Source organism: Phocoena sinus, chromosome 9, assembly GCF_008692025.1.
Source record: "Phocoena sinus isolate mPhoSin1 chromosome 9, mPhoSin1.pri, whole genome shotgun sequence".
Lineage (NCBI taxonomy): Eukaryota > Metazoa > Chordata > Mammalia > Artiodactyla > Phocoenidae > Phocoena > Phocoena sinus.
This window is the reverse complement of record NC_045771.1, coordinates 1,569,559-1,595,131: the sequence shown is the minus strand read 5'-3', so window position 1 is coordinate 1,595,131 and position 25,573 is coordinate 1,569,559. Positions and strand designations below refer to the sequence as shown.

At 37.6% G+C, this 25,573-nt stretch overlaps 1 protein-coding gene across 11 annotated transcripts in view; it reads right to left on the bottom strand.

Annotated features, from left to right (window-relative positions):
- The window catches only part of LMBR1 (limb development membrane protein 1), a 179,566-nt gene that overhangs the window by 107,364 nt on the left and 46,629 nt on the right, over positions 1 to 25,573 (bottom strand). For 7 of the 11 annotated variants that reach the window (XR_004351439.1, XM_032643148.1, XM_032643149.1 and 4 more), the window contains one exon: positions 19,809 to 19,912. The exons of 1 other annotated variant lie outside the window; for it this stretch is intronic. Coding sequence is in view for 7 of the 10 variants with exons in the window: in XM_032643148.1 (XP_032499039.1) it covers positions 19,809 to 19,912 (104 nt within the window). In the remaining 3 variants the exon portion in view is untranslated. Of the gene's footprint in view, positions 1 to 15,511; positions 15,644 to 17,053; positions 17,077 to 19,808; positions 19,913 to 21,489; positions 21,585 to 25,573 lie in introns of those variants that run through there. 3 more of the 11 variants (XM_032643152.1, XM_032643158.1, XM_032643157.1) reach the window with 3 other exon arrangements.

Genomic DNA, 25,573 nt, shown 5'->3' with positions numbered 1-25,573 from the left:
AAAGTAGCAAAACATTGTCAGAGTGGAAGAAGGTTACCATTGTTCATCTAAAAAATTAAGAAAAGTCTCCTGAATACAAGATCACTGAACTATAAGAACTACTTATCATCAACAGTTGTACTTGCTCACACAATTCTGAATGCTTATACTATGCCATACAGTACTAGGATTTCATAAACTTCGTAATATATTTATGAATACTTGTCTTAACCCCTCCCAAAAACCATAAATCTAAGTTACCTTAATGAAACTCCATCTCTTTTATTAAAATCATAGTGTAATAAGCACTCAGTGTATTAGTAAAAAACATCATCAAAATAAAGTACTTTCTTTCTGTCAAGGAAACATCATCTTGTTTTTAAGAAAAGTAAGCTATATAATTAATTACATTAGTTTCATACCAGTATTGTTTTGGAAATTACAACTATCTCAATATTTTAAGTTAAATTAGATTAAATAAGCTAGTAAAGGCTAAACACCAAATTTTGGTGCTGGTCAATTACACATTAAATGCTCACATTAAATGAACATCAATGAAGTGAAAATTACAATATATTTACAAAAGCTCTAACAATAAACTGATATGTTTCTATGGTGATGAACATTTAAACAAGATTTTGCATGGACATCTTGACCTCTTGGAAGGTATGTAAACACCACTTTATATACTATGTCTCCACCCATCAGGAAAGCCTGGGAAAAATTTCTACATTCACAGAACATTTAAAATAAATATCAAGCCATTGTTTCCATTTAACAAAAAGGGTCTCTTAGTAACATTAAGATAAGGTTTGCTCAGCATGACATCAAGACTGCACCAAACATACATGCAGTCATCTGGGGAAGATCGATAGAAGCACTAATAAAGAACAGAAAATAAAGGCAGGTATTAATTATTTTAAACCATGAAAACCATGAAAAAACTACAAACAAGCATTCCTAGAGAGTGCCAACCATTTCCCCCTTCGCTCCCAAAGTAATAATTAAAAGTATAGACAAAAAGAGTTTTGGTCCCAAGTCAAAGAAAATAACTTTATAGAAAGTGTTGTTAAGCTCTATAGTGAATTGTTTTTTAATATTAATATTTTCTGCAGTTTATTATATATATATACATATTTATTTAATATAGCCATACACAGTAGAAAAATTAAAACTATAAGATTCTCAAGTTATTAAAACTTGACAAAAAGAAAGTATTTTAGAATAAGTTAAAATAATAATACTAACATTGCTGTTCACTGAACTAAGATGTTCACTATATTTAAATTTATGGGCAGAAATTTCTCATGATATTAAACAAACAAAATCCTCCAGATTGCAAGTAAATGAATTAATACAGCAAGTTTCCAACACGTAAATGAAAGAACTGAATTGTAAAAAGACTGCAGGGACTTTATTTCAAAATGTTTAAACATAATTCTAAATTTGGGAAGAAAACATTTCTCAGTACACTTCATCACATCAAAATAATTTAATGGTTAGCCAGTAAGCATCTTTTCTAATTCTAATTCTGTTCTAATAATTCTTTAGTTATAAACTTGACGGAAAAAAAGAAATGGGAACTATTTGCAAAGCTCCTACTACGTAGTTGCTTTATATGTGCTCACTGAATATTCACAATAAAGGCACATTTATTATAAATGAGAAAGCTCACATCCAAAAAAGTTAAATAATCTGTCTATGGTCACCCTGTTCCAGGCCTGCCAGAACTCTCTTTAAATTCAGGTCTGTCAGCTTCTGGAGCCTGTGCTTTCTACCCTCCCCACAAGACAGAAATAAGACATAAAAGACAAACTGATGTGGAAATAGGAGGTGGAGGGAGAATGTTTAAAACATACTTAAGGCAACCTATAATTTTAGCAAAGGAACTAAATCAAAATACACAAAAGCTTCTTTTACTAGAATATGAATTTTCAATTCCGTAATAGCAAGCTCACGCTGAGCAAACGCTCAGTCCTTTAATATAACAGAACATTGTAGCCAATACCTTACGAGTCCTGTCATAAAACACCCAGGCACAAGTTCCAATACAGACACAACAAAAGAAAGATCATTAGGGTTATTATTTATTACATGACTACAGCAAAATGTACAAGATACTAAAGTGTAGAATATTAATATAAAAGCAATTCCACATAATTTAGGTAATAGTGTCATATTGCTTTTGTGGCAAACAGTACATTTACACAAAAAGCACTAGGAATTCCAAAATACCACAGAAGAGCTATCCTTATGACAGTGAACAAAATAGGAAACATACACAAAAAGCTTAAGGCTGTCTGCCTACTCTAAACCCAGACCAATCCCTCCAAAGCTGCATTGGGCCCCTCTCTCTCATTTCCACAGCCCCTCCAGCTCTCAATAACAGCTACTTTGGGTGTGTAGGTGTGCATGCATGTGCGATTATTTTATAGTTTTCCATTGAATATCAACAAATTGGCATTTTGGTTTTTCATATCAGTTTGGTTAATATGAGCCCATCGCCAAGAAATAAATAACCTTTTTTCCTTTCTATTTTTTTTTTTTGCGTTACATGGGCCTCTCACTGTTGTGGCCTCTCCCGTCGCGGAGCACAGGCTCCAGATGCACAGGCTCAGCAGCCATGGCTCACGGGCCCAGCCACTCCGCGGCACGTGGGATCTTCCCAGACTGGGGCACGAACCCGTGTCCCCTGCATCGGCAGGCAGACTCTCAACCCCTGTGCCACCAGGGAAGCCCTTTCCTTTCTATTTTTAAATACTGAAAGTATAGACATGTCTCGTTTTCTTTCCCTTTGCACTTCTACAATTTGCACTTTGCAGATAATTGCATTTTTTACAAATTGAAGGTTTGTGGCAAACCTGCGTCGAACAAGTCTATCGGTGCCACTTTTCCAACAGCATTTGCTCACTTTGTGTCTCTGTGTTACACTTTGGTAATTCTCACAATATTTCAAACTTTTTCATTTTTATTATATTTGTTATGGTGATCTGTGATCAGTGATCTTTGATGTTACTACTGTAATTGTTTTGGACATCATGAACTACACCAGTACAAGATGGCAACAATCAATAAATGTTGTGTGTGTTCTGTCTGCTCCACCAACCAGCCCTTCCCCCATCTCTCTCCCTCTCCTTGGACCTCCCTGTTCCCTGAGACACAACAATGTTGAAATCAGGCCAACTAATAACTCTACAATGGCCTCCAAGCGTTCAAGTGAGGGAAGAGTCGCATGTCTCTCAGTTTAAATCAAAAGCTAGAAATGCTGAAGCTGAGAGAGGAGGGCGTGTGGAAAGCTGACGGGCTGAAGGCTAGGCCTCTTGCTCCAAACAGCCACGTCGTGAAGGCAAAGGAACGTTCTTGAAGGAGACTAAGGTGCTGCTCCAGTGAGCACACGAATGGTAAGGAAGCAACACAGCCTTACTGCTGTTGAGGAGAAAGTTTCAGTGGTCTGCATAGACGATCAGACCCGCCACGACACTGCCTGAAGCCAAAGCCGAATGCCGGCCAGGCCCTGACTGCCTTCAGGTCTGTGAAGCTGAGACAGGTGCGGAAGGTGCAGAAGAAGAGCTTGAAGCCAGCAGAGGCTGGCTCACGAGGTTTAAGGAAAGAAGCCGCCTCCGTAACATAAAAGTGCGAGGCGAAGCAGCAAGTGCTGATCCAGCAGGTCCAGCTAAGATCGTTAACGAAAGCGGCTACACGGAACAGCAGATTTTCAGTGTAGGCCAAAGAGCCTTCCAGTGAAAGATGCCAACTAGGACTTTCACAGTAGACAGAAGTCAATGCGTGGCTTCAAAGCTTCGGAGGACAGGCTGACTCTTTTTTTTTTTTTTTAACATCTTTATTGGAGTATAATTGCTTTACAATGGTGTGTTAGTTTCTGCTGTATAACAAAGTGAATCAGCTATACATATACATACATCCCCATATCCCCACCCTCTTGCATCTCCCTCCCACCCTCCCAGTCCCACCCCTCTAGGCGGTCACAAAGCACCAAGCTGATCTCGCTGTGCTATGCGGCTGCTTCCCACTAGCTATCTATTTTACGTTTGGTAGTGTATATATGTCCATGCCACTCTCTCGCTTTGTCCCAGCTTACCTTTACCCCTCCCCGTGTCCTCAAGTCCATTCTCTACATCTGCATCTTTATTCCTGTCCTGCCCCTGGGTTCTTCAGAACTTTTTTTTTTTTTAGATTCCATATATATGCATTAGCATACGGTATTTATTTTTCTCTTTCTGACTGACTTCACTCTGTATGACAGTCTCCTAGGTCCATCCACCTCACTACAAATAGCTCAATTTCGTTTCTTTTCATGGCTGAGTAATATTCCATTGTATACATGTGCCACATCTTCTGTACACATTCATCCGATGATGGACACTTAGCTTGCTTCCATGCCCTGGCTACTGACAGGCTGACTCTTGATAGGGGCTAATGCAGCTGGTGACTAAGTTGAAGCCAGGGCTCATTAACCATTCCAAAAATCCTAGGGCCCTTAAGAATTATGCTAAATCTACTCTGCCTATGCTCTGTAAACGGAACAAAGCCTGGATGATGGCATATCTGTTTACAACACAGTTTACTGGATATTTTACACCCACTGCTGAGATCCACTGCTCAGAAAAAAAGATTCCTTTCAAAAACTACTGCTCACTGACAATGCACCTGGTCACCCCACAGCTCTGATGGAGATGTACAACGAGATTCATGTTGTTTTCATACCTGCCAACACGACAACCGTTCTGCCGCCCATGAATCAAGGAGTAATTTTGACTTTCAAGACGTATTTAAGAAATACATTTCGTAAGGCTATAGCTGCCATAGTGATTCCTCTGATGAACTGGGCGAAGTCACTTGAAAACCCTTTGGAAAGGATTCACCATTCTAAATGCCATTAAGAACATTTATGATTCATGGGAAGAGGTCAAAATACCAACATTCATAGGAGTTTGGGAGAAGTTGATTCTAACCTTCATGGATGACTCTGAGGGGTTCAAGACTTCAGTGGAGGAGAAACAGCAGGAGAACTAGAATTAGAAGTGGAGCCTGAGATGTGACTGAATTGCTGTAATCTCAGCATAAACTTTCACAGAAAAGCATTGCTTCTTATGGAGAGCAACCAAAAATGGTTTCTTGAGATGAAATCTACTGCTGGTGAAGATGCTGTGAAGATTGTGGAAATGACAACAAAGGATTTAGAATAGGACATAAACTTAGTTGATGAGGCAGCAGTAGGGTCCGCGAGGACTGAGTCCAACTCTGAAAGAAGTTCTACCATGGGTAAAACGCTACCAAACAGCACGGCACGCTGCAGAGAAATCATTCGTGACAGGAAGAGTCAGTCTACGCGGCACACTTCACTGTCGTCTTTTTCTAAGAGCCTGCCACGCCCCGCCCCGGCCTTCCTCAGCAGCACCCTGATCAGCCAGAAGCCAACGTCGAGGCAGGACAAGACCCTTCCCCAGCAAAAAGATACCAACTAACTGAAGGCTCGGAGGATGCTTAGTATTTTTTTAGCAAAGAGGTATTTTTTTAAAACATCTTTATTGGAGTATAATTGCTTTACAATGGCGTGTTAGTCTCTGCTGTATAACAAAGTGAATCAGCTATACATATACATATATCCCCACATCCCCTCCCTCTTGCGTCTCCCTACCACCCTCCCTATCCCACCCCTGTAGGTGGTCACAAAGCACCGAGCTGATCTCCCCGTGCTATGCAGCTGCTTGCCACTACCTATCTATTTTACATTTGGTAGTGCGTATATGTCCATGTCACTCTCTCACTTCGTTCCAGCTTGCCCTTCTCCGTCCCCATGTCCTCAAGTCCATTCTCTACATCTGCGTCTTTATTCCTATTAGCAAAGAGGTATTTTTTAATTAAGGTATGTACATTGTTTTTTAGACACAATGCTATTGCACATTTAACAGACTACAGTATAGTGTAATCACAACTTTTATATGTACTGGGAAGCCAAAAAATTCGTGTGACTCATTTTATTGCAATATTCCCTCTACTGCAGTGGTCTGGAACCAAACCCACAATATCTCTGAGGTATGTCAGTCTGTACACTGTTTAGCTTTATATGTCTATTAAATACCTGTGGATAGATCACCCAACCTAAAGGAACGTCACCACAACCACTGTGCACCCATGTAGCCCTCCCAACCACACACCTGCTGCACCAACCTGCCCAACAGTAACCACCAATTTGAACCGCCGTGCTCATCACTTACTTTTTTTTATGATGGTAAAGTATATATAACATAAAATTTACCACTTTAACCATTTTTAAGTGTAGAGTTCTGTGGCATTAAGTCCATTCACACAGTCATGCAACCGTCACCACCATCCATCTCTAGAGCTTTTTATATTCTCCAACTCAAACTCTGCACCCCATTAAACAGTAACTCCCCATCTAACCCCAGCCCCTGTACACCCACCGTCGACTTTCTGTCTCTATGAATTTGATTACACTAGGACACTCATATAAGTGGAATCATACAGTATTTGTCTTGCTGTGCCTGACTTGATTTCACTTAGCATAATGCTCTCAAGGTTCATCCATGTTGTAGCATGTGAGAATGTCCTTCCTTGTTAAGGCTAAATAATATTCTACTGTATGCACATGCCACAATTTGTTTATCTGTTAATCCACTGATGGATACTTGGGTTGTTTCCACCTTTGGCTATTGAAAATAATCCTGTCATGAAAATGGGTGTGTAAATATCTGTGGAGTCCTTCCTTTAATTCTTTTGTGTACACACCCAGAAGTGGAATATCTGGATCATGTGGTAATTATATTTTCAATTTTTTGAGGAACCACTATACTGTTTTCCACAGTGGTCGCACCATTTTATATTCTGCCCAACAGTGTACAAGAGTTCCAATTTCTCAATATCCTCACCAATACTTGTTATTTTCTAGCAGCCATTCTAATGGGGGTGGAGAAGTATCTTCTTGTGGTTTTGATTTGCATTTCCCTAATGCCTAGTGACACTAGGGTCTTTTCATGTGCTTACTGGTCATTTGTATATCTTCTTCAAAGCAATGTCTATTCAAGTCCTTTGTTCCTTTTCTAATATTTGATAGAGTAAGTTCCATCACCATGTTCTTCAAAATTGCTTTGGCTATTCTTGGCTCTCTGCTCTCCCAAAGAATTTTACTATCTCCTTGTTGCATGCCATAAGATAACCTCTTAAAAATTTTATTAGAATTGCACTGACTCTAAAAAATAATTTGAGAACTGGTATTTTTATCATATAAAGAAATTCATAAACATAGAATATCTATCCAATTGTCTAGGTCTTCTTAACATCTTTCAATAAGATTTTTTCTTTCCATATATTATTTCAATAAGGTTTTAAAAATCATTTGCTGGGTTTATTTCAACATACCTTAGTTGTCTTGCTATCATAAAAGGTATTTTTAATTAGATTTTGTTTGTTGCTGTTATTTATTGATTTTCCTATACTAATCCTATATCCAGCTTCCTTGCTAAATTTTCTTATTGGAATTACCTTTAGATTCTATAGGATTTTTCAAAAGACAGTATCATCTGTTAATCGTGACTATTTTGTTTGTTCCTTTCAACTTTTCCTTTTCTTGTCTAACTGTACCGGTAAAGAACTCTACTATAGTGTTGTCTATTGTTAGAAATAAATGTACTCAAGATGGCATCCCCATTTTAAAGTAAATACTTCTAACATTTTACTGGTAAGAACGATGTCAGTTGCAGTCTTAGAGTAGATATCCATTATCAGGTTAAGCAAGTTCCCTTTAGTTCTTAGTTTGCTTTTTAATCATGAATGGTTACTGATTTCATGGATGTGTTCTGTGTCTCTTCTGAGGTGTTCACTTGATTCTTTTCTCTCACTTACTCTGCTAATATGAATTACAGTCATAGATTTTCTAGTGTTAAACCAACCTTGAGAGCTGAAATAATTTTTTTGGATGATGATCTTTTGTGTTGGACTCAGCTTAATATTTTCTGATTCACAAGTATTCATGAAAAGGAATGGCATATAATGTTCCTTTCTCATATCAATACTGTCTGCTTTCAGCATCAAGATTCCACTAATTCCATAAAATACAACTGTGAGTGTTCCATCTTCAAATCTCCAGACAAATTTGTTGAAACTATAGTTATCTGTTCTTTAACGTCTGCTAGAAATATCCTGGAAACTGTCTAGACTTGATTTTTATCAGAATGACTCAATAGAACTTTCATTTCTGGCAATATTGAGGACAAGATATCCTTAATTCCCTCTGCCAAGAAAAGTCTAAAATGCTAGATCAAATATTTTCAAATCTCTCTGAAATCTTTTCTTTGTCTACTAACTCTGAGTAGTGCATCGAATTTGGTCCCTCTCACGATACTGACTTTCCCCAGATGTCTGGTCATCTCCTGAGTCCCCGCTCATCTTTATATACACAAGAGTTTTTGTCCTGCTTCTCTCTTTAATCATCTCCTGCCTCTGGTGACAGTGAATCTAGAGAAGCAGGCTCCAGTTCTGGGTGAGGTGTCTCGGTAGCTTGTGCCCTGGTGGGCCCTTGAAAGTTTACCGACTCTCAACTTCCAGGACCCATGTGCTCTGCTTTAGCCCACAGCAAGTGTTACTGCTGCTTGCTGATGGCAGCTCCTCTCTGAGCACCCTGGTCCCTTCCTGTTCTTCACGTCCTTTAGCACATGATTTTAATTTCTGATAAAACCAGGTCAAAGGAGAATTTGAAGAACACATATACATAGATAACCAGAAATATTAAAATCAATTTGCTAATAGATGCAAAATGGGATAACATCCTGTGGGACAATAAAATGAAATGTTTGGAACTATCCTTTGCATGGGGAAGAAATCAATTACATCTCTATCAGACAAATTACTTTGCACTACTCTCAGTTTCCTACAAGTTAACTCTAACCCTAAGGAGGTGTAATATAGCCAAGTCAACAGAAAATCAGCCAAAGGTGCACACCCCTATAGGACCAGAAAATCCCCAGAATCCACTAGACAATGGCTAGAAATCCAATGACAGAACACCCAGGATCTTCTTTGCCCATTTCCAAGTCTTGGACAATTTTTCATAGCACTAGAAAATTTATGTACACAAAATAAATTATTAAAGTAAGAAGGACATAAAAAATATATATACACTAATTATAATTACACAATGATCCAAGTACAAATGTTGACAGGTAACTTGGAATGATATAAAATACAATGTAGGGTTAATTGGCTTTCCCTAAACTTGTTTAAATTATAATTAAAATATTAATGAAAAACCGACAGAAGTCAAGATACACAGAAGAATCAGCCAAAACCATCAACCTCGTGAGTATGCTTCATGCAAAGCCAAATAAGACACAGGGAAAGATCCTGGAATACACAGACACATTCAGGAAGGGCCTGTACGTTTGTAGAAATCATCTTGGAATCCTGAGAAGGAATTTCTGAACACTATATTGGAAGAGATCATCTTTAAACAACCTTAAGGCCATGAGAGGCCAAAACAGCTACAAAGCGAAAGAGGAAAGGCCAAAAGAAAAGACTGCGCCCCGCACTTGTCAACAAAATCAGAGCCAATTCAAGCAGAGACCACAAAGCCTCCCAGGTCTGGAAAAAAGAACAAAGATTGCCCCCAAATTAACAAATAACTGAATTCCAGACAAAGGGCCAGTACGGCTAACAGGTGGAGAGATAGAGGAATCAGGTACATCAGTTCAAGATGACAGATTAATAATCACATACATTTTTTTACCACAGAAAACAGGAAAAATATATAATAAATACATAAACAATCAATCAATCAATTGCACTGTCCCTAGCAGCTGCAACAGTACCTAGAATACAATAAGTGGTCAATAGGAATTAACTGAATGAATTAATTATGGTAGAAGACAAGAGTTCCATCAGCAGAGTAGCAATGTTGAGAAATCCCTAAATGATAGAAAGTACTTGGGATCAAATCTATGGAGAAATGTCCAGGGGAAGTTATAGACTAAAAAGAAAATTAAAAGAAAATAAGAAATGTAAGAAAAGAGCAGTGATTCCAGGCACTACAAGCTGTAAAAAGTCCAGAAAGATGTGTAATTATACATAAGAATTTTTAAATATGAAGAAATAATAGGTAAGAGTAATATTACTGTACACATTTCTTTAGAATAACTGAGTAACAGAAAAGTTTACTTAGATTCACTCTTTTTAATCACCTCACAAAATTAACTATAGCTAGATTAAAATATTAGATCTTTGTAAAAACTCACAGAAAAAGTAGCTAAAATAGAATAGACTACATTATTCATCCTTGGCTCTGAAGGAATAACAACACTTTCAGAACTAAACCAGCATCAAATTACTAAGAAAGAGTGTTAGATTAAAGTGGAAAAAAGCTTGGATAAAGTGTAATCAGGTCTTGTTTAGGCCTGCTTATATGTTTGTTTTCAAGTCCTGAGTTTTCTCACACAATTAAGTTAACATCAGGTTGAAATGATAAAATGATACATAATACTCTGAAAAACCCTTTATGCTAATTTCTTGGTTTGGGGTCTCCCAACAATACAGGTAGTAATATCGAACCCCAACTCCTGTGAGGTAGAGGCCTGTGGACTAACTCTCAGGGGAGACTTCTGCCCAGAGCTAAGGCTGACAGACGCTCCCCATCACTGTGTGTGTGTGTGTGTGTGTGTGTGTGTGTGTGTGTGTGTGTGTGTGTGTGTGTGTGTGTGTGTGTGTGTAACAAGTTTGCCCTTTGGCTGAGGACTTTCAGTGGAGCTTCAGTTCCAACTCCTAGCTTGAATGCATCCATGGTCCTGTACCACCTTGTAACTACCTCCCTGCCCTGACTAGGGCATCACTTACTCAGTTACCATTTAAGTTTTGTTGTGCCTGTTCGGTTTTGGTCCTTGGAGATTTTATGGAGGTGAGTTACAGATATAGCATTATGTAGAAAACAGTGCTAGAAGGCAGTGTGGAGGTTACTTTGTGTGGGAGTGAAACTGGAAGCAGAAAACACAGATGGACAGTGGTTTAAATAATCCAAGAAATGATGAAGCCTGAACTAAGGTAATAACAGAAAGAGGAGAGAAATCTTCTTCAGAATAAAGTATATTTGTTATATAATGCAATAAGCTCTTATCACAACATAAGGTACTTCATTAAATATCTTCTTAAAAAATCAGAAATATCATTTAATTCTAGGCATTTAAGAAGGAAGCACCTAGAGGGGTGGGATAGGGAGGGTGGGAGGGAGATGCAAGAGGGAGGAGATATGGGGATATATGTATATGTATAGCTGATTCACTTTGTTATAACGCAGAAACTAACACACCACTGTAAAGCAATTATACTCCAATAAAGATGTTAAAAAAAAGAAGGAAGCAAAAATCATTAAGAGATCAGATAAGTTTTTCTGATATTTCAAAAAGGATTTAAAAAAATTTTTAAGCCCTTCACAAGTCTGTCTAAAAACAGACTGCTTATAAAACTTAACACTCATTAATTAATGTGTAAAGAGAAACATTAATATCAAGTAATCCCAAATAAAATATGAAAGTATAAAAGTATTTAAATCCAGCGCTATAAAACAACTTAAAATTTCTTCTTTGTGTTCCAAGAAAGATAATAGGAAACGTTTCCTTTAAATTGACCATTTCACTATATTTAATTCTTTTTCTACTGTTCGGGTGTCCTTATTTTTTGTTTTTGCCTGCTCACCTTATCTTTAATAACTAAAAGAACATACATTTTATGTATTTTTTTAACAGTTCAATTGATTTAAAAGTCAATCACTCTAGAACAGTACGAACTTGTCTTTCTAGATGAGAATTTCCTTTCCTTAACAGAAAATGTGCAAACCAATAAATTTTTAAGTAGTATAACTATTAATGACTTAAGTTTAAAGAAAAGTACATAATATACTGCAACCTAAAATATTACCTAATGTCAAAACTATCAAATAATCCCATTGCCTTTGATGTGTCTAAATACACAACTTTTATTTCTGGTACAAACGGGCCAAATAAATGGGTTGTAAAGTAATATTTCAAGTTCCAGCTATATATTGGCATACATTTCATAGAGATCAGAAGGTTAACACTGTGACATGCTGAATAAATGATTTTACAGACAAATAAATATGAGTTTAAATGCCAAATAAATAGAAGATTTTAACAATCCAAATTCTAGCCTCTTGGGTGAGCTCTCGTCCTACAGGTCTGTGGGTATGTATCATAATTGTGTAAGAAGCTCTCTAGTCAGCATTAAATCTGACATTTAATTTTACTTTCAAATAAAGTTCATTCTAACCAAGGGTAGGTAGTTTTCAACTCCCCCAAAAAAAGTTTTAGAAAGGAGACTCTAATTGATAACAATGGCTATTCCTATGAAATTGTTTTATGAATATTCAAGTATTAGAGCCAGTTTAATTAAAAATATAATTACTTTAAAATCTGATCCTGGTGATTTTATATTTCCTCCCTACCAAAACTTCTCATTTAACAAATTATGAGACATTAGTTGGTAATTTAATCATCATATAAAATAAAGTTTGAAATTCAGCTACCTATTAAATACCTTCTTTTTACAACCTATACTGTTACAAGATAAAACCATTCATATTTCAAAAAGCAAATAAACAAAGCTATGTTGACGCCACTCTAATTGCTTACATCGTTTTGCTACCACATATAAAGTTATACCACACAAATCTTCCTGATTTCATTATCAACTTGCTCACAGTTGGTACATTTAAGTCCCTAATAATAACTGCCAATTCTACTGTGTCTTGGTGCTTTACAAACAGATTTGGTGAAGTAACCCGAGGACGAGGTAAGGACTGCAGCCCATTTTCCAGATGGAGACGCTAAGAACCGTGCCTGGACTTCCAGGTCGGTAAAAGAGGAGTCAGGATTTAAATCCAGGTCTTCTGAAAGCCAGAGCTTATAGTTTTGCCACTATACAAAACTCTTTACACAAATAAAGAGACAATCTAGCCTTACAGTATAAATCTCTCCTTTTTTGATAAATGGAGAGAGAGTATCATACCATCACCAAGTATGCAGGAACTGAGCAATGTGCTATTTACCAATAACTGACACTGTTACTGAAGTTATAATTTAGTCGCCTCCAACAAGCAGCTGTACTGAGAAGAGTGACAAAATTAACGTCATTTCATTAACTAAATGATTTTTAACTCAAAATCCTTATGAACTCAAATAATTTTTAAATGGAATAAATGTACCCTTTTCTTCAAAATAATAATTTTCTGACATCCTATTATGTCAAGCTTCAATGTCTGAAACTGCTCCATTTACATTATTATAACCACGCCTTTTACAGTAGAGTCACAATTCCAACAGGAACCTTGCATGTAACAACACTACTAGAATCAAATGTTTTGAAAATAATCATTCTTATCTATATTGTTTCTATGGAAAAAATTAGTCCTCACAATTGGAAGAGGGTACAGGAATTCTGTTAATAAATTACGGATTTTTTTTTCTTGAAGGTGTTGGAAAATCAAATTAACACATAACAATAGTTAGTGAGATATGACTCCATTTTCTGTAATAAACACCAAGATCAAAACGAGATCCAAGGTAAATTTCCTTGAAAGGTTCCCAGCAGGAGTTTCCCTTTTTGTATGTGATTTCCTCTCACCCACAAAAAACCATGCAAATACGCGCATGTGCCACTAACACTAAGCAGCACTTCCTTAATCACTCATTCCCAACAATTTATGGATGATCAGTGGCAAGAACTAGCAAAAATAATGAAAGAATGCAATGAAAGTTCACTGAGACCGAGCTGGACTTCCTACTCATTTCTGTGTCTCTTTAAGATGGAGGCCTGATACAAATTAGCCACTGGGGGGAAAAAGTCATCTGGTCATAAAATACAGTACAAGGTCACTTTTATGTAAGTTTGCCAAAAGGGACATAAACCAGGACAATTTCAAACTGTGACACAGGACAGAAACACATTAGAGCGATGTCTGCTCCCCTCTACCATGCTGTCACGGTGCTCAGCTTTATAGGCCTTCCAAGCACCGCACCCAGCTCTTGGCTTCCACCTGGCCAGTCTAATTAATTAAGAAAGGAAGTCACCTCAGATTTTGTACTTTTTGCTTTTATTATCAAGCACTTCGTTTGAAGTTCTAGGAGTTAACCTCTTAATCCTACAGACCGTGTGCTATGTTCTGGACATCTGGGGGTGTCTGGATGGCTTAGGTAATTGGTCAGGATGTTGCTGTCACTTATGTTAAATGTTATACCATGACTTCAAACCAAAGATAGGCATTAATGTGAGGCACAATATAAAGTTGCTCCCAGAAACATCTTTGGTTCATGAAATAATCTGTCATTGAAGGGTTTTATTTACTTTCATTAAGTTGCTGAATTTTTTCCTCATGATGTTTTTTTCCTTATGACATCTTACTTCAAAGTAAGATGTTAAGACACAATATGAAACACACACATTCCTAACTCCCATTTAAACCCTAGCCAGAGGTTAGACTGGTTCATTACGCAATCGAAAAACACCTCTGGCATCACCCCAAATAATCTAGAGGTCCCTCTGAGGCAGAGTGACCTGCGCGTAACTGAACAGGAGCGCTGTCAGCCCCAAGACTCTCATACTCTGGTGTATGACTAAGCAACCGAGATAAAAACTGTGGAGAAAACATGTCTACCGCAAAACAAAAACAAAACCCACCAGACGCAACCTCTTCACCAGAGTTGAAACGTAAGGTGTAAGCTTGGGGTCAGCTTCAAACACACATGAACATATGTAATGCTTGCTACAATATATACGGGTGACAGCCTATGATATAAATAATCCAGATCAAATAAAAATTTAACTGCTAACAGAATTCCAAGATAAAAGGTACCTTCTTAACCAAAAAAAAAAAAAAGAAAGAAAGAAAGAAAGAAAAAACCTTGCTTTATCAAGACCACTTACATTCTCCTACCCTTGAGATCTGTAAAGAATGGGAATAGCTAGGAGATGGTCCCAATAAAAAAGAAACATACGCCATTGTAAGGAGAGAGAAGAAAGGCAATTCAAGGCCCTTAAAAGGACATGGTCAACCCCCCCAGGCCTAAAATGTCCTGTTTGAATTAACATAGTGGTTTAATTAAAAACTAAGTAGAGAATTCTGCTTAATTTGATTTTCAATTCAAGCTCTGCATCCGCCATGGCCAGTGGCCAATTTCCGCATCTCGGCACAATATGCAAGGGACTGCTTTAAAATCGATTGCCCAGGGGAATCAATGGGAGTTTGGTGGGACCATATGCCATTTAGGGGCTCCACCAGACTTCAACATAGTAAAACAACACCAGGAAGTGGCCAAAGGAAAAAAAAGGAAATTTAACTTAACCATATTACAAGTTTGTCCTTACTCAAATTATTGTGCTGAAATCTACCAATTAGAAGTGTTTTCTAAGCTCTCCTCAATGTTGCCTTGGAAGTAGATACGTCAAATGTAACCAATGAGCAAAGGGTTTTAAAGGGATACACACAAATACATACATGCTTGCCAGCCAGCTGTGTCAAAGATGTCAGCGACCAACCCCCTTCATCAGAGCAGCAGAGTTCCTGACTGCGATACAACCTATAGCCCTGTGGAAAGCGCTACAGATCTCACCAAACACTGTTCAGAACCTGTGCAAGTAAATACCAGAAGATCTTATATAACAGAAAGGCATAATACTGCAAGGCTCAAACATACACCTAACACATTTAGACTTAAATATACAATGCTAATAATAACCCTTGCAAATTCCATGTAACTGAAAAAGGTGAATATTGTAAAATAACATGCCATGATTACCCTGATTTTAAAGCTCTCTAAACATTTCTAATAGGGTCTACATGCACCTTCTCTTTCTCTTTTTTTTAATTTTATTGAAGTATACTTGATTTACAATGTTGTGTTCATTTCTGCTGTACAGCAAAGTGACTCAGTTATACATACATATTCTTTTTCATATTCTTTTCCATCATGGTTTATCCCAGAATATTGAATATAGTTCCCTGTAGATGCACCTTCTCTTTAGGCAGTTTTGATTCTGCTTCAGTACATGCCATTTCAAAATGGGAAAAATAATTTGGAATCTTAAGACCGCCTAAGATAAAAATACATGAATAATTAAGAGTTGACTCTATTTAGTTGCTTTCTAATGATCTATCCATATAACACTGATGTTTCCTAGAATACTTACCAGTCAAATGCATGAAGCTCTAGGATAGTGACAATAATACCTAACATTTACTGAGCTAAATCCTGGGCTAAATGCTTTACATGAATAATCACCTCTCATTTAATCCTCCAAATGAAACAGTAAGGTAACTATCGTTACTGTACCCATTTTACAGAAAGAAAACCTGAGGTTTAGATGATGTAACTAGCCCAGGCAGTCTGACACTAAAGACAAATTTTCTCACCTTAGTACCTGCAGTCTCTCTTCCATTGGCCCCTCCCTCAGCATACTAATAGGAGAATTATTCTACCTCTTCTCCTCCAAGCCACAACCCCATCTCCCTCCTTCCTTTAACAGCATTAAAGACAAAACACTTTAATTTGGTTTCTGCAACTCCCATTCATTCCCAAGCTACCAGATTCTAAGAAACGGTAACCATTCTGAGCTCTGCCTTCTCCCCCTCTTTTTAAATCCTTCACTGTGGGGACTTCCCTGGCGGTCCAGTGGTTAAGACTCTGCACTCCCAATGGGCAGGGGGCCCGGGTTCGATCCCTGGTCAGGGAACTAGATCCCGCATGCCGCAACTAAGACCCAGCACAGCCAAATAAATATATTTTTTAAAAATCCTTCGCCGTGTCTGGGAATTAACTGGATTGGTCATGTCGACTGCACCCTACAATCACTCAACACATCAGTCCCCTTTGAGACCATGAAATGTAGCTGGTGACCTTGAGGAATTCTGAGGAGGCTGACATAGTCAGAGATGTGCTTAGAAAAGGCATTCTTCTAATCATGTATAAAGAGACTAGAAGTAAACAGGTTAGAGGGAAGAACTGCTGTACAATTGTACGTGCAAAATATTTTTACTTACCTTCTTATACCCCTCCTCAAGCTGATTCTCCCCTTTGACCTTAGTCTACAAGGGGGAACAGGAGAACAGTAAATCACTGGGTTCTTGTGTCCGTTGTTTTTAATTCTAGAGATGGTGCTAACTCTGCTCCAACAGATTCAGCCAAGTCCCTTTTCTAGTTGGTTAGTTCACAGGAAGGGAGGGAAATAATTTGGAGACAAAGGGGTTTGTCCATATTGCACACTGCTTTTTAAAATAATTTATTTAACTAATAACTAGATTTTTATGAAAAGCATAAACTAGGTAGCACACCTTTAATACCAAACATGAAAATATATTTAACACTGAGCTCTACCAGTTGCTTTTGTACCTGATAAGATTACACATGAGACAGAGCTAGGGAGAGGGGAGCACCGTGCATGTTTAAAGCAAACATCCACATGGCAACTTTAGTGACATATGTTGAAACGCTCCATTTAACAGAGCCAGGTGCATGACTGATTCAGTATGGTGACATCTCTACCAAACAGTGTCTCGCATTGTGTGCTGCATGTACTCCTTTCCCTAGTGACATATGTTGAAATTCTGACGTGTATTTATCTCTAAATATGCTTAAATAAAACAGTAGATGCAAAAATTCTTTTCAAAAATCCTCTGCCAACGCCCTGTTGTCTACAGCGTAAAACCCAAACAATGTGGCAGAGGACTCAGGCCTCCAGGATCTGATCCTGACAAGGGGTCTCTCGCCATTCTCCATTCTCCAGCTAAGCATCAGCCAGCCACTCCCTCAATTCAGGCAGAATCCAGGCCTTTGCTCAAGCCTCGAATGCTCACCTGCAAGTCTCAGCTCAAGTGCAGGCTAACCCCTCCCTGAAGCTTCCCCAATTCTCCAGGCAAATCAAGACCTCCCCTCACAGCCGCTCGTTGTATAAAAGTTCATCCACCACATGCTACTTGTTTTCATCTCTGAGGTCATCCTCTCTTAATCCCTTGAAGGCAAGAACCTATCTTTTCACTTCTGTACCCAGCAAGCTCCTTTAACAGCATAGTAATTACCACTTAGTAAGTGCCTAGTAAAACTCTGTCAAATGTGTGACTATCCATCAAAAGTCTCCAAAATTCCACAGAAATTGCTTTCTCAAGCGTCTCTGATGACCTTGCTTCTTCTCCATACTCTTCCTTTTCGACCCCGCTCTGATGTCATGTTTTACATTCCACTCTCCTGAGCTCTGTCTGGGCGTCCAGGTCACACCCTCCTTGTTCTCCTACTATCTGGCGTCCCCACGCAAAGCCCTGCCTTGCGCCTTCCTCTGCCCGTGCGCTGTGGTCCTTTCTCCTCCCTCCTCGTCGGTGCCTGGCCTGTCACCTACCTGGCTGGCTTTAACTGGCTCTCCACAGTGCCGACCGGTAAAGAACGTACACACTCTGGGGAGGTTAGAAGCAAGCCCTGGGTTTTAGTCCTAGTTTTGCAATGGTACATATGTGGTTCTTAGACAATTTAATAACATTATCTTTGGATCTCCACTTCCTCCTTATAAAAGGAGGGTTTGAACTAAATCCCTTTCAGCAGCAAAACTTCCTATCATTCTTCAAGAAATTATCAACAAAGAGTTTTCTAAACTGAAACTATGCAAGTCTTTCCCATTACATGGATGACTTAAATAATTTACATACGTCATTATAAAAAACAAACCTAATATATAAAAGCCAGTTTTCTCGGGGATTCCCTGGTGGCACAGTGGTTGAGAATCTGCCTGCTAATGCAGGGGACACGGGTTCGAGCCCTGGTTTGGGAGGATCCCACATGCTGCGGCACAACTAGGCCCGTGAGCCACAACTACTGAGCCTGCGCGTCTGGAGCCTGTGCTCCACAACAAGAGAGGCCGCGATAGTGAGGCCCGCGTACCGCGATGAAGAGTGGCCCCCGCTTGCCACAACTAGAGAAAGCCCTCGCACAGAAACGAAGACCCAACACAGCAAAAATAAATTAATTAATTAACTCCTAGCCCAACACCTTCTAAAAAAAAAGCCAGTTTTCTCAATGTACGTTTGACCGCCATACCCAACCATCCATTCTGATCTCAGTACATTCACTAAATGTGAAACCAACCATCTATCACAATATGAATATGAATAACCATAACTAAAAATTAGAAAGGTACAATGTGTCTATAAACTGTAACACTAGAACTCATTTTGTCAGGTTTAAAAGTCACCCCAAAAGTACTAACTACTGAAATCTTCGCATTATATTCCAAGCTTTTATAGCAAACAGCTCCACAAGCTATAAATGGAAATGCTGTTCCCTTCACTTTAAAATGCTCTATTCAAGGACAGAGGGAGTTACTACCATTGACAAGGTCTGGATTAACTGTTTAAGATGCTCTTGCAGACTGTCCTGTTTTGCCCACTTCTCACGCTCCCACATTCACCTAATATCAGTAAGTCACGGGATCCTGGGAATAAGAAAGGAATAATAACTATTGTATCAGGTTTATTCATTCTACAAAAGAACACTCCACCAACTTTGCACATAGTATAAAATCATTCAAAGGTCAAAAGATGACTTCCTCCCTGTAGACATGTAAAATAATTCAATATGTAACATTGTTACCACTATTGTAAAAACATTATTAATATTAACAAGACATTATTATTAATTAAACTTCTTACATTCCAGTAAAATGGTTGTTTAAGCCTACTTTTTTCTAATTCAACATGAATGATATTTATTTCTTCATTTAAGGAATTTAATTCTAAAACATGATTCACTTACCCTTTTCAGGCCAGCAAAACCTTCTGATTCCAGAAAGAAAAAGGCAAAGGGCATCAACACAAATAGACAAAGGTTGGAAAAGAGAGAAGCAAGGTTCCACAAACCTGCGAGGAGGGTAACAAGACAAAGACAATTACTGTGCTAAATTGTAATATCAGTCAAAGCTCTGTACTTTTTAATAGTAAAAATAAACAAATGACCTAAACTTAGAAATCAGAAAAATAATTACATATTTCTATAAAATTTTTATAACTTTGTAACTTGTAACTATTGGGAAAAGCCAATACAGAAACCAATAATTTTTCCTCATGCTCTAAAATAAATTCACTAAACATATGACATATGCAGAGATCCAAAGACACAGCCTCTTCAGACATATCGGCACCTGAATATTTAAATTAGAGCCAGTAGCATTTATCGAGCACTTAATAAATGCCAGATACTCTACTAAACATTTTACATGAATAATCTTGTTTAATTTAAGCCTCATAAAAACCTGAAATGTAATAATTAGCATTTATTGAGCCCTTATGTGCCAAGCACTATTCTAAGTGATTTACAGATATTATACAAACTCATTTACTCTTCACAGCAATCCCCCAAAATGACAGAGGCTGCTTATATAAAACCTGCCACGGCTGCAGAGCCTGCAAGTAGCTGCACTAATTCCTGGGATTTTTAAAAACCACTACATCATAGAAGTTTTAGTAAGCAACTCCAAGTGGTAAAGAAAATGTAAGAGGGGCAAGCAAGCTCACATCACCTTTTTCCTTTCTGGCACATTCTGCACTCATAAAATCACAATAAAAAGCAACTTAGATGATAATAAGACTAGATTTTTAAAAATACAGAACTTTAGGTATGTCACTGGGATAATATTTGGACCAACATCTCACTTCTTATAGGTAAAACACTTAACTTTAAAACTGATGGCTACAATCTTCATTAAAATTTACAAAATCAAGAATCAAAGATAAAAATTATGCTAAATATAAATTCAATGTACTACATACAATTATGATCCAATGCTTCTGAAAACAGGCAACTCATGTTCTTTCAACACCCTTATTTACAAGGCACTGTTCCACGCACTGGAGATGTAGTAACAACAGAGCACAAACCTCTGCCCTCACAGAGCTTCCTTTCCAGACACATGGAGACTACACACTGAGCTCCCAGGGAACCAAGGAAACTAGTTCTCAACTGCCTTAGTTACAAATTAACATACGTGTTTCATAACTACCCTAAATCCTTTTTGGAACAGCATGGAATACAAACAAAAAGAATGAATGCAGGGCTTCCCTGGTGGCGCCGTGGTTGAGAGTCCGCCTGCCGATGCAGGAGAGGTGGGTTCGTGCCCCAGTCCGGGAGGATCCCACATGCCGCGGAGCGGCTAGGCCCGTGAGCCATGGCCATTGAGCCTGTGCGTCCGGAGCCTGTGCTCCATGACGGGAGAGGCCACAACAGTGAGAGGCCCGCGTACCGCAAAAAATAAATAAATAAATAAAAGTAGAAAATATTCTAAAATACTTTTCAGTCTCTAAAAAAAGAATGCTAAACATCTTAACCCTTTTCTTCATTCAAAGGGGTTATAATTACAGCCAATTGTTGTATCGTGTTAATAACCAGGAAGAACACACAGGATGGTGGCCAAATGCACACACGGGACTTTCACACAGACCTGGGTTCGAGCCCCGTCTGCACTTCCATGTGACAACACTTCTAAGCCACAGGTTCTTCATCTATACAATGAGGCTGAGGATCATGTCTGTAGGTGGTGCTGAGAATTCAGTGAAATAATACATAAACAACCATCATCACGCCTGTCACAAAATAAGCACTTAATGACTTTTTGCTTTTAATAACAGTAACACCTCCAGAGGCTACCAACACACAGTGCTAATTAGCCCCTGTACCAAAGTACCATACTTTCTGAGAACCCATGTTCACTTTGCAGAAAATCACGACACATATAAAAAGTAAAAATATTAGTTTCTAAAATATTTGTTGAGTTATATAATTGATATAAACTACAAATTGTACAGTTTCATAAAATGTGGCAGTTATGTCACCATAACCAACATAATATATCCATCACCCCCAAGTTTCCTCACACCATTTTATAACCAGCGTCTCCTGCCACTCCCTATCCCACCCCATTCTCCATCAGCCAGATTCTACACTTTATAAAAGACTGTATTTCCTAAAATTTTCTATAAATGTTAAGTGTAATATGTACTCCTGTTTTTGTCTGGCTTCTGTCACCTAGCACAATTCTTCTGAGATTTTTCAACACTGTGGCAGTATCAGTAGTCTATCCCTTTGTATCAGATTGAATCCAGTTACTGCACTGCATCCATCCATAGGCAAACTGCTATCTGGGTTGTGGCTCTCACAACTAAAGTTGTTATAAACACTCACATGAGTCTTCGTATGGACACAGGCTTTCGTGTCGTTGGGGTAAATATGTGGGCATGCAATGTCTGGGTCATATAGTAGGTGTACGTTTAACATTTTAAGAAACCGCCAAAATGTTTTCCAAAGTGGGTGTATAATTTCACATTCCTACCAGCAGAATTCAAATCTCAGCCACATTTTGACAAAAAATGGTACAGGCAGTCTCTTCAGTTTCAGCCATTCTAATAGGTGTACAGTGGTATTTCATTACTGCTTTAATTTGCACTTCCCCAATGAATAATGACGTGAACATCTTCTCATGAACTTATGTGCCATCCATTTACACCTTTGCTAAAATGTCTCTTCAAATCTGTTGCCCATTGTTTCACTGGGTTGTCTGTTTACTTACTGAGTATACTTTATATACTCTAAATACAAGTCTTTTATCAGGCATATGATTTACAAATATTTTCTCCTACTTTGTGAATTGTTTATTCATCCTCTTAACAGTATCTTTCAAAGAACAAAATTTCTTAATGTTGACGAAGTCCAAGTTATCAATGTTTTCTTTACGGATTATGCTTTAGCTATCTTACCCAAGAAATTATGGTCTAGTCCAGTGTCAAAGACATTCTCCTACATTTCCTTTTTACAAGTGTTACAGTTTTAGGATTTACATTTAGATCTACGATTCTTTCAAATTACTTTCTGTATATGGAGCCAGATATGGATTTAAGTTCATTTTTTACCTACGATTATCCAATTGCTCCAGTACCATTTGTTGAAAATAGCCTTTTCCGCCAAATAGCCGTTGCACCTTTGTTAAAAATAAACTTACAATATGTTTGGATATATTCCTGGACTCTCTATTCTGTTGAGTTTCTCTATCTTCCTGCTAATGCATACAGCACAGTATCGATTACTATGGCCTTAAAATAATCTTTGAGTTGGGTAGTCAGTCCTCCAATTTTGTTCTCTTTCAAAGTTGTTTTGGCTAATATAAGTCGTTTGAATTCCCATCTAAAATCTTAGATCAGCTTTTCAATTTCTACAAAAAACTCATCCTGGTATTTTGACTAAGATTGTGTTGAATCTATAGATCAATTTGGGGAGAACTAACATCTCTACAGGACTGTCTTCTAATCGATGAACACGGCACTTCTCTCCATTTATCACAGTATGCTTTAATCTTCCTCAGCAGTTTCCTAGTTTACAGTATACAGGTCTCGCACATCCTTAAGCGTTTCATATCTTTGATTCTACTGTGTATAAACGGCACTGGTTTTTATATCAATTTCCAGTTATCCATTGCTAGCATACAGAAATGCAATGGAGTTTTATATACTGATCTTGTATCTTTGCAACCTTGCAAAATTCACTTATTAGTTCTAATAGCTTTCTTATAATAGATTCCATCAGAATTTCTATATAGTCATACAATCTGTTAACAGAGACAGTTTTAGTTTTTCCTTTCCAATCTCAATGTCCTTTATTCTTTAAAAATCACCAGAACCATGTTGAATAGAAGTGGTAAGAGGGGATCTCAGGGAAAAAAGCATTCAGCTTTTCACTATTAAGTATGATGTTACCTGTAGGGTTTTCATAGATGCTCTTTATTAGGATGAGGGAACTCCCTTTCATGCCTAATTTGCTGAGAGATTTTATCAGGAATGGACATTGAATTTTGTCACATGCTTTTTCTGTGTATATTATGATGACCATATGAATTTTCTTTTTTAGTATGTGCATATGGTAAATTAAATTCATTGATTTTGTCAAAAGTCATGATGTATTACCCTTTTTATTTATTGTTATATTTGATTTGCTAAAATTTTGTTTAAAATTTATGCATCTATATTCATGAGGGATATTCCTCAATAGTATTCATGTATGTCTGTCTGGTTTTGGTATCAGGGTAATGCTGGCCTCAGACTTAGGAAGTATTCCCTCATTTTCAATTTTCTTAAAAAGTCTGTGTAGAATTGGCATTATTTCTTCCTTAAATAGTTGGGAGGACTGAAAATGAAGTCTTCTTAGCCTAGAGTTTTGTGAGAATGTTTGCAACATTTCCACAATGTCTGAGAGGGTTTCAGTAGTTTTTGCCTTTCAAGGAATTTTTCCATTTCTCTAAGTTCTTGAATTTATTGGCATAAAGGTGTTCATAATATGCACTGTATGCTTTTAACAGCTGTAGAATCTGTAGTGATATCACATCTCTCGTTCCTGACATTGATAGCTGGGATCTTTTTTTTTCTGATCAATCTGGCTAAAGCCTTATCAATATTATTGATCCTCTCACTGATTTTCTCTACATTTTCTGTTTTTTATTTTGTTCCTTTCTCCTCTCATCTTTTTTTATTTCCCATCCTCTTACTTTGGGATTCATTTGCTCTCCTTTTTCTAGTTTCTTATGGTGGAAGCTGTAGGAATTAATTTAAGATCTTTTTTTCTTTTCTAAAATAGGTATCTTTGTGCTATAAATTTTGGAATGTTTTATTTTCATTTTCATTGAGTTCAAAGTACTTTCAAATTTCCCTTTTGATTTCTTCTCTGACCTACGAGTTATTGTGAAGTATGTTATTTAGATACCAAATACTTGAGGGATTTTCTAGATATGCTGCTGTCACTGATTTCCCATCTAACTTCACTGCTGTTAGACAGCATAGCTTATATGACTTAAAATACTGAGACTTGTTTCATGGCAGAGAATATGGTTTTCTTGGTAAATGTTCCCAGAGTACTTGAAAAGAATGTGTATTTCACTATTGTTGGGCTGAGTGTTCCATAAATACAAATTAGGCCAAGTTAGTTAAGTGTTAAAAAATCCTTAATTTTTTCCTGGCTACTTGTTCTATCAATTACTGAAAAGGGGATAGTGATATGTCTGAATTGTGATTTTGGCTATTAATCCTTTCATTCCTGTAAGTTTTTGCTTCATGTATTTAATAGGTATTTAATAAATAGGTATGTTTTAGGTAGATAGGTAGATAATAGGTAACGTTTATTACTATGTTCTTTTGATGAATGAACCCCTTCATCATTACGAAATGATCTTTATGCCTGATAACATTCCTTACCCTTTTCTGATAATGATATACTTATACCATCTTCCTTTTCGTTAGAATTAGTATAGTAAATCTTTTTGCTCCTACTGCTGTTAACCTATGTGTGTGTTTACATTTAACGTGAGTTTCTTATAGGGAGATATACTTGGCTTTCTTTTTTATTCAATCTGATACTCTCTGCCTTTTAATTGGAATGCTTAGACCACTGATGTTTATTGATATGATCAGGCTTCAGGATATCAATTTGCTCTTTGTCTTCTACTTGCCCCATTGTTCTGTCTTCTCTTTGCCTTCTTCTTCTGT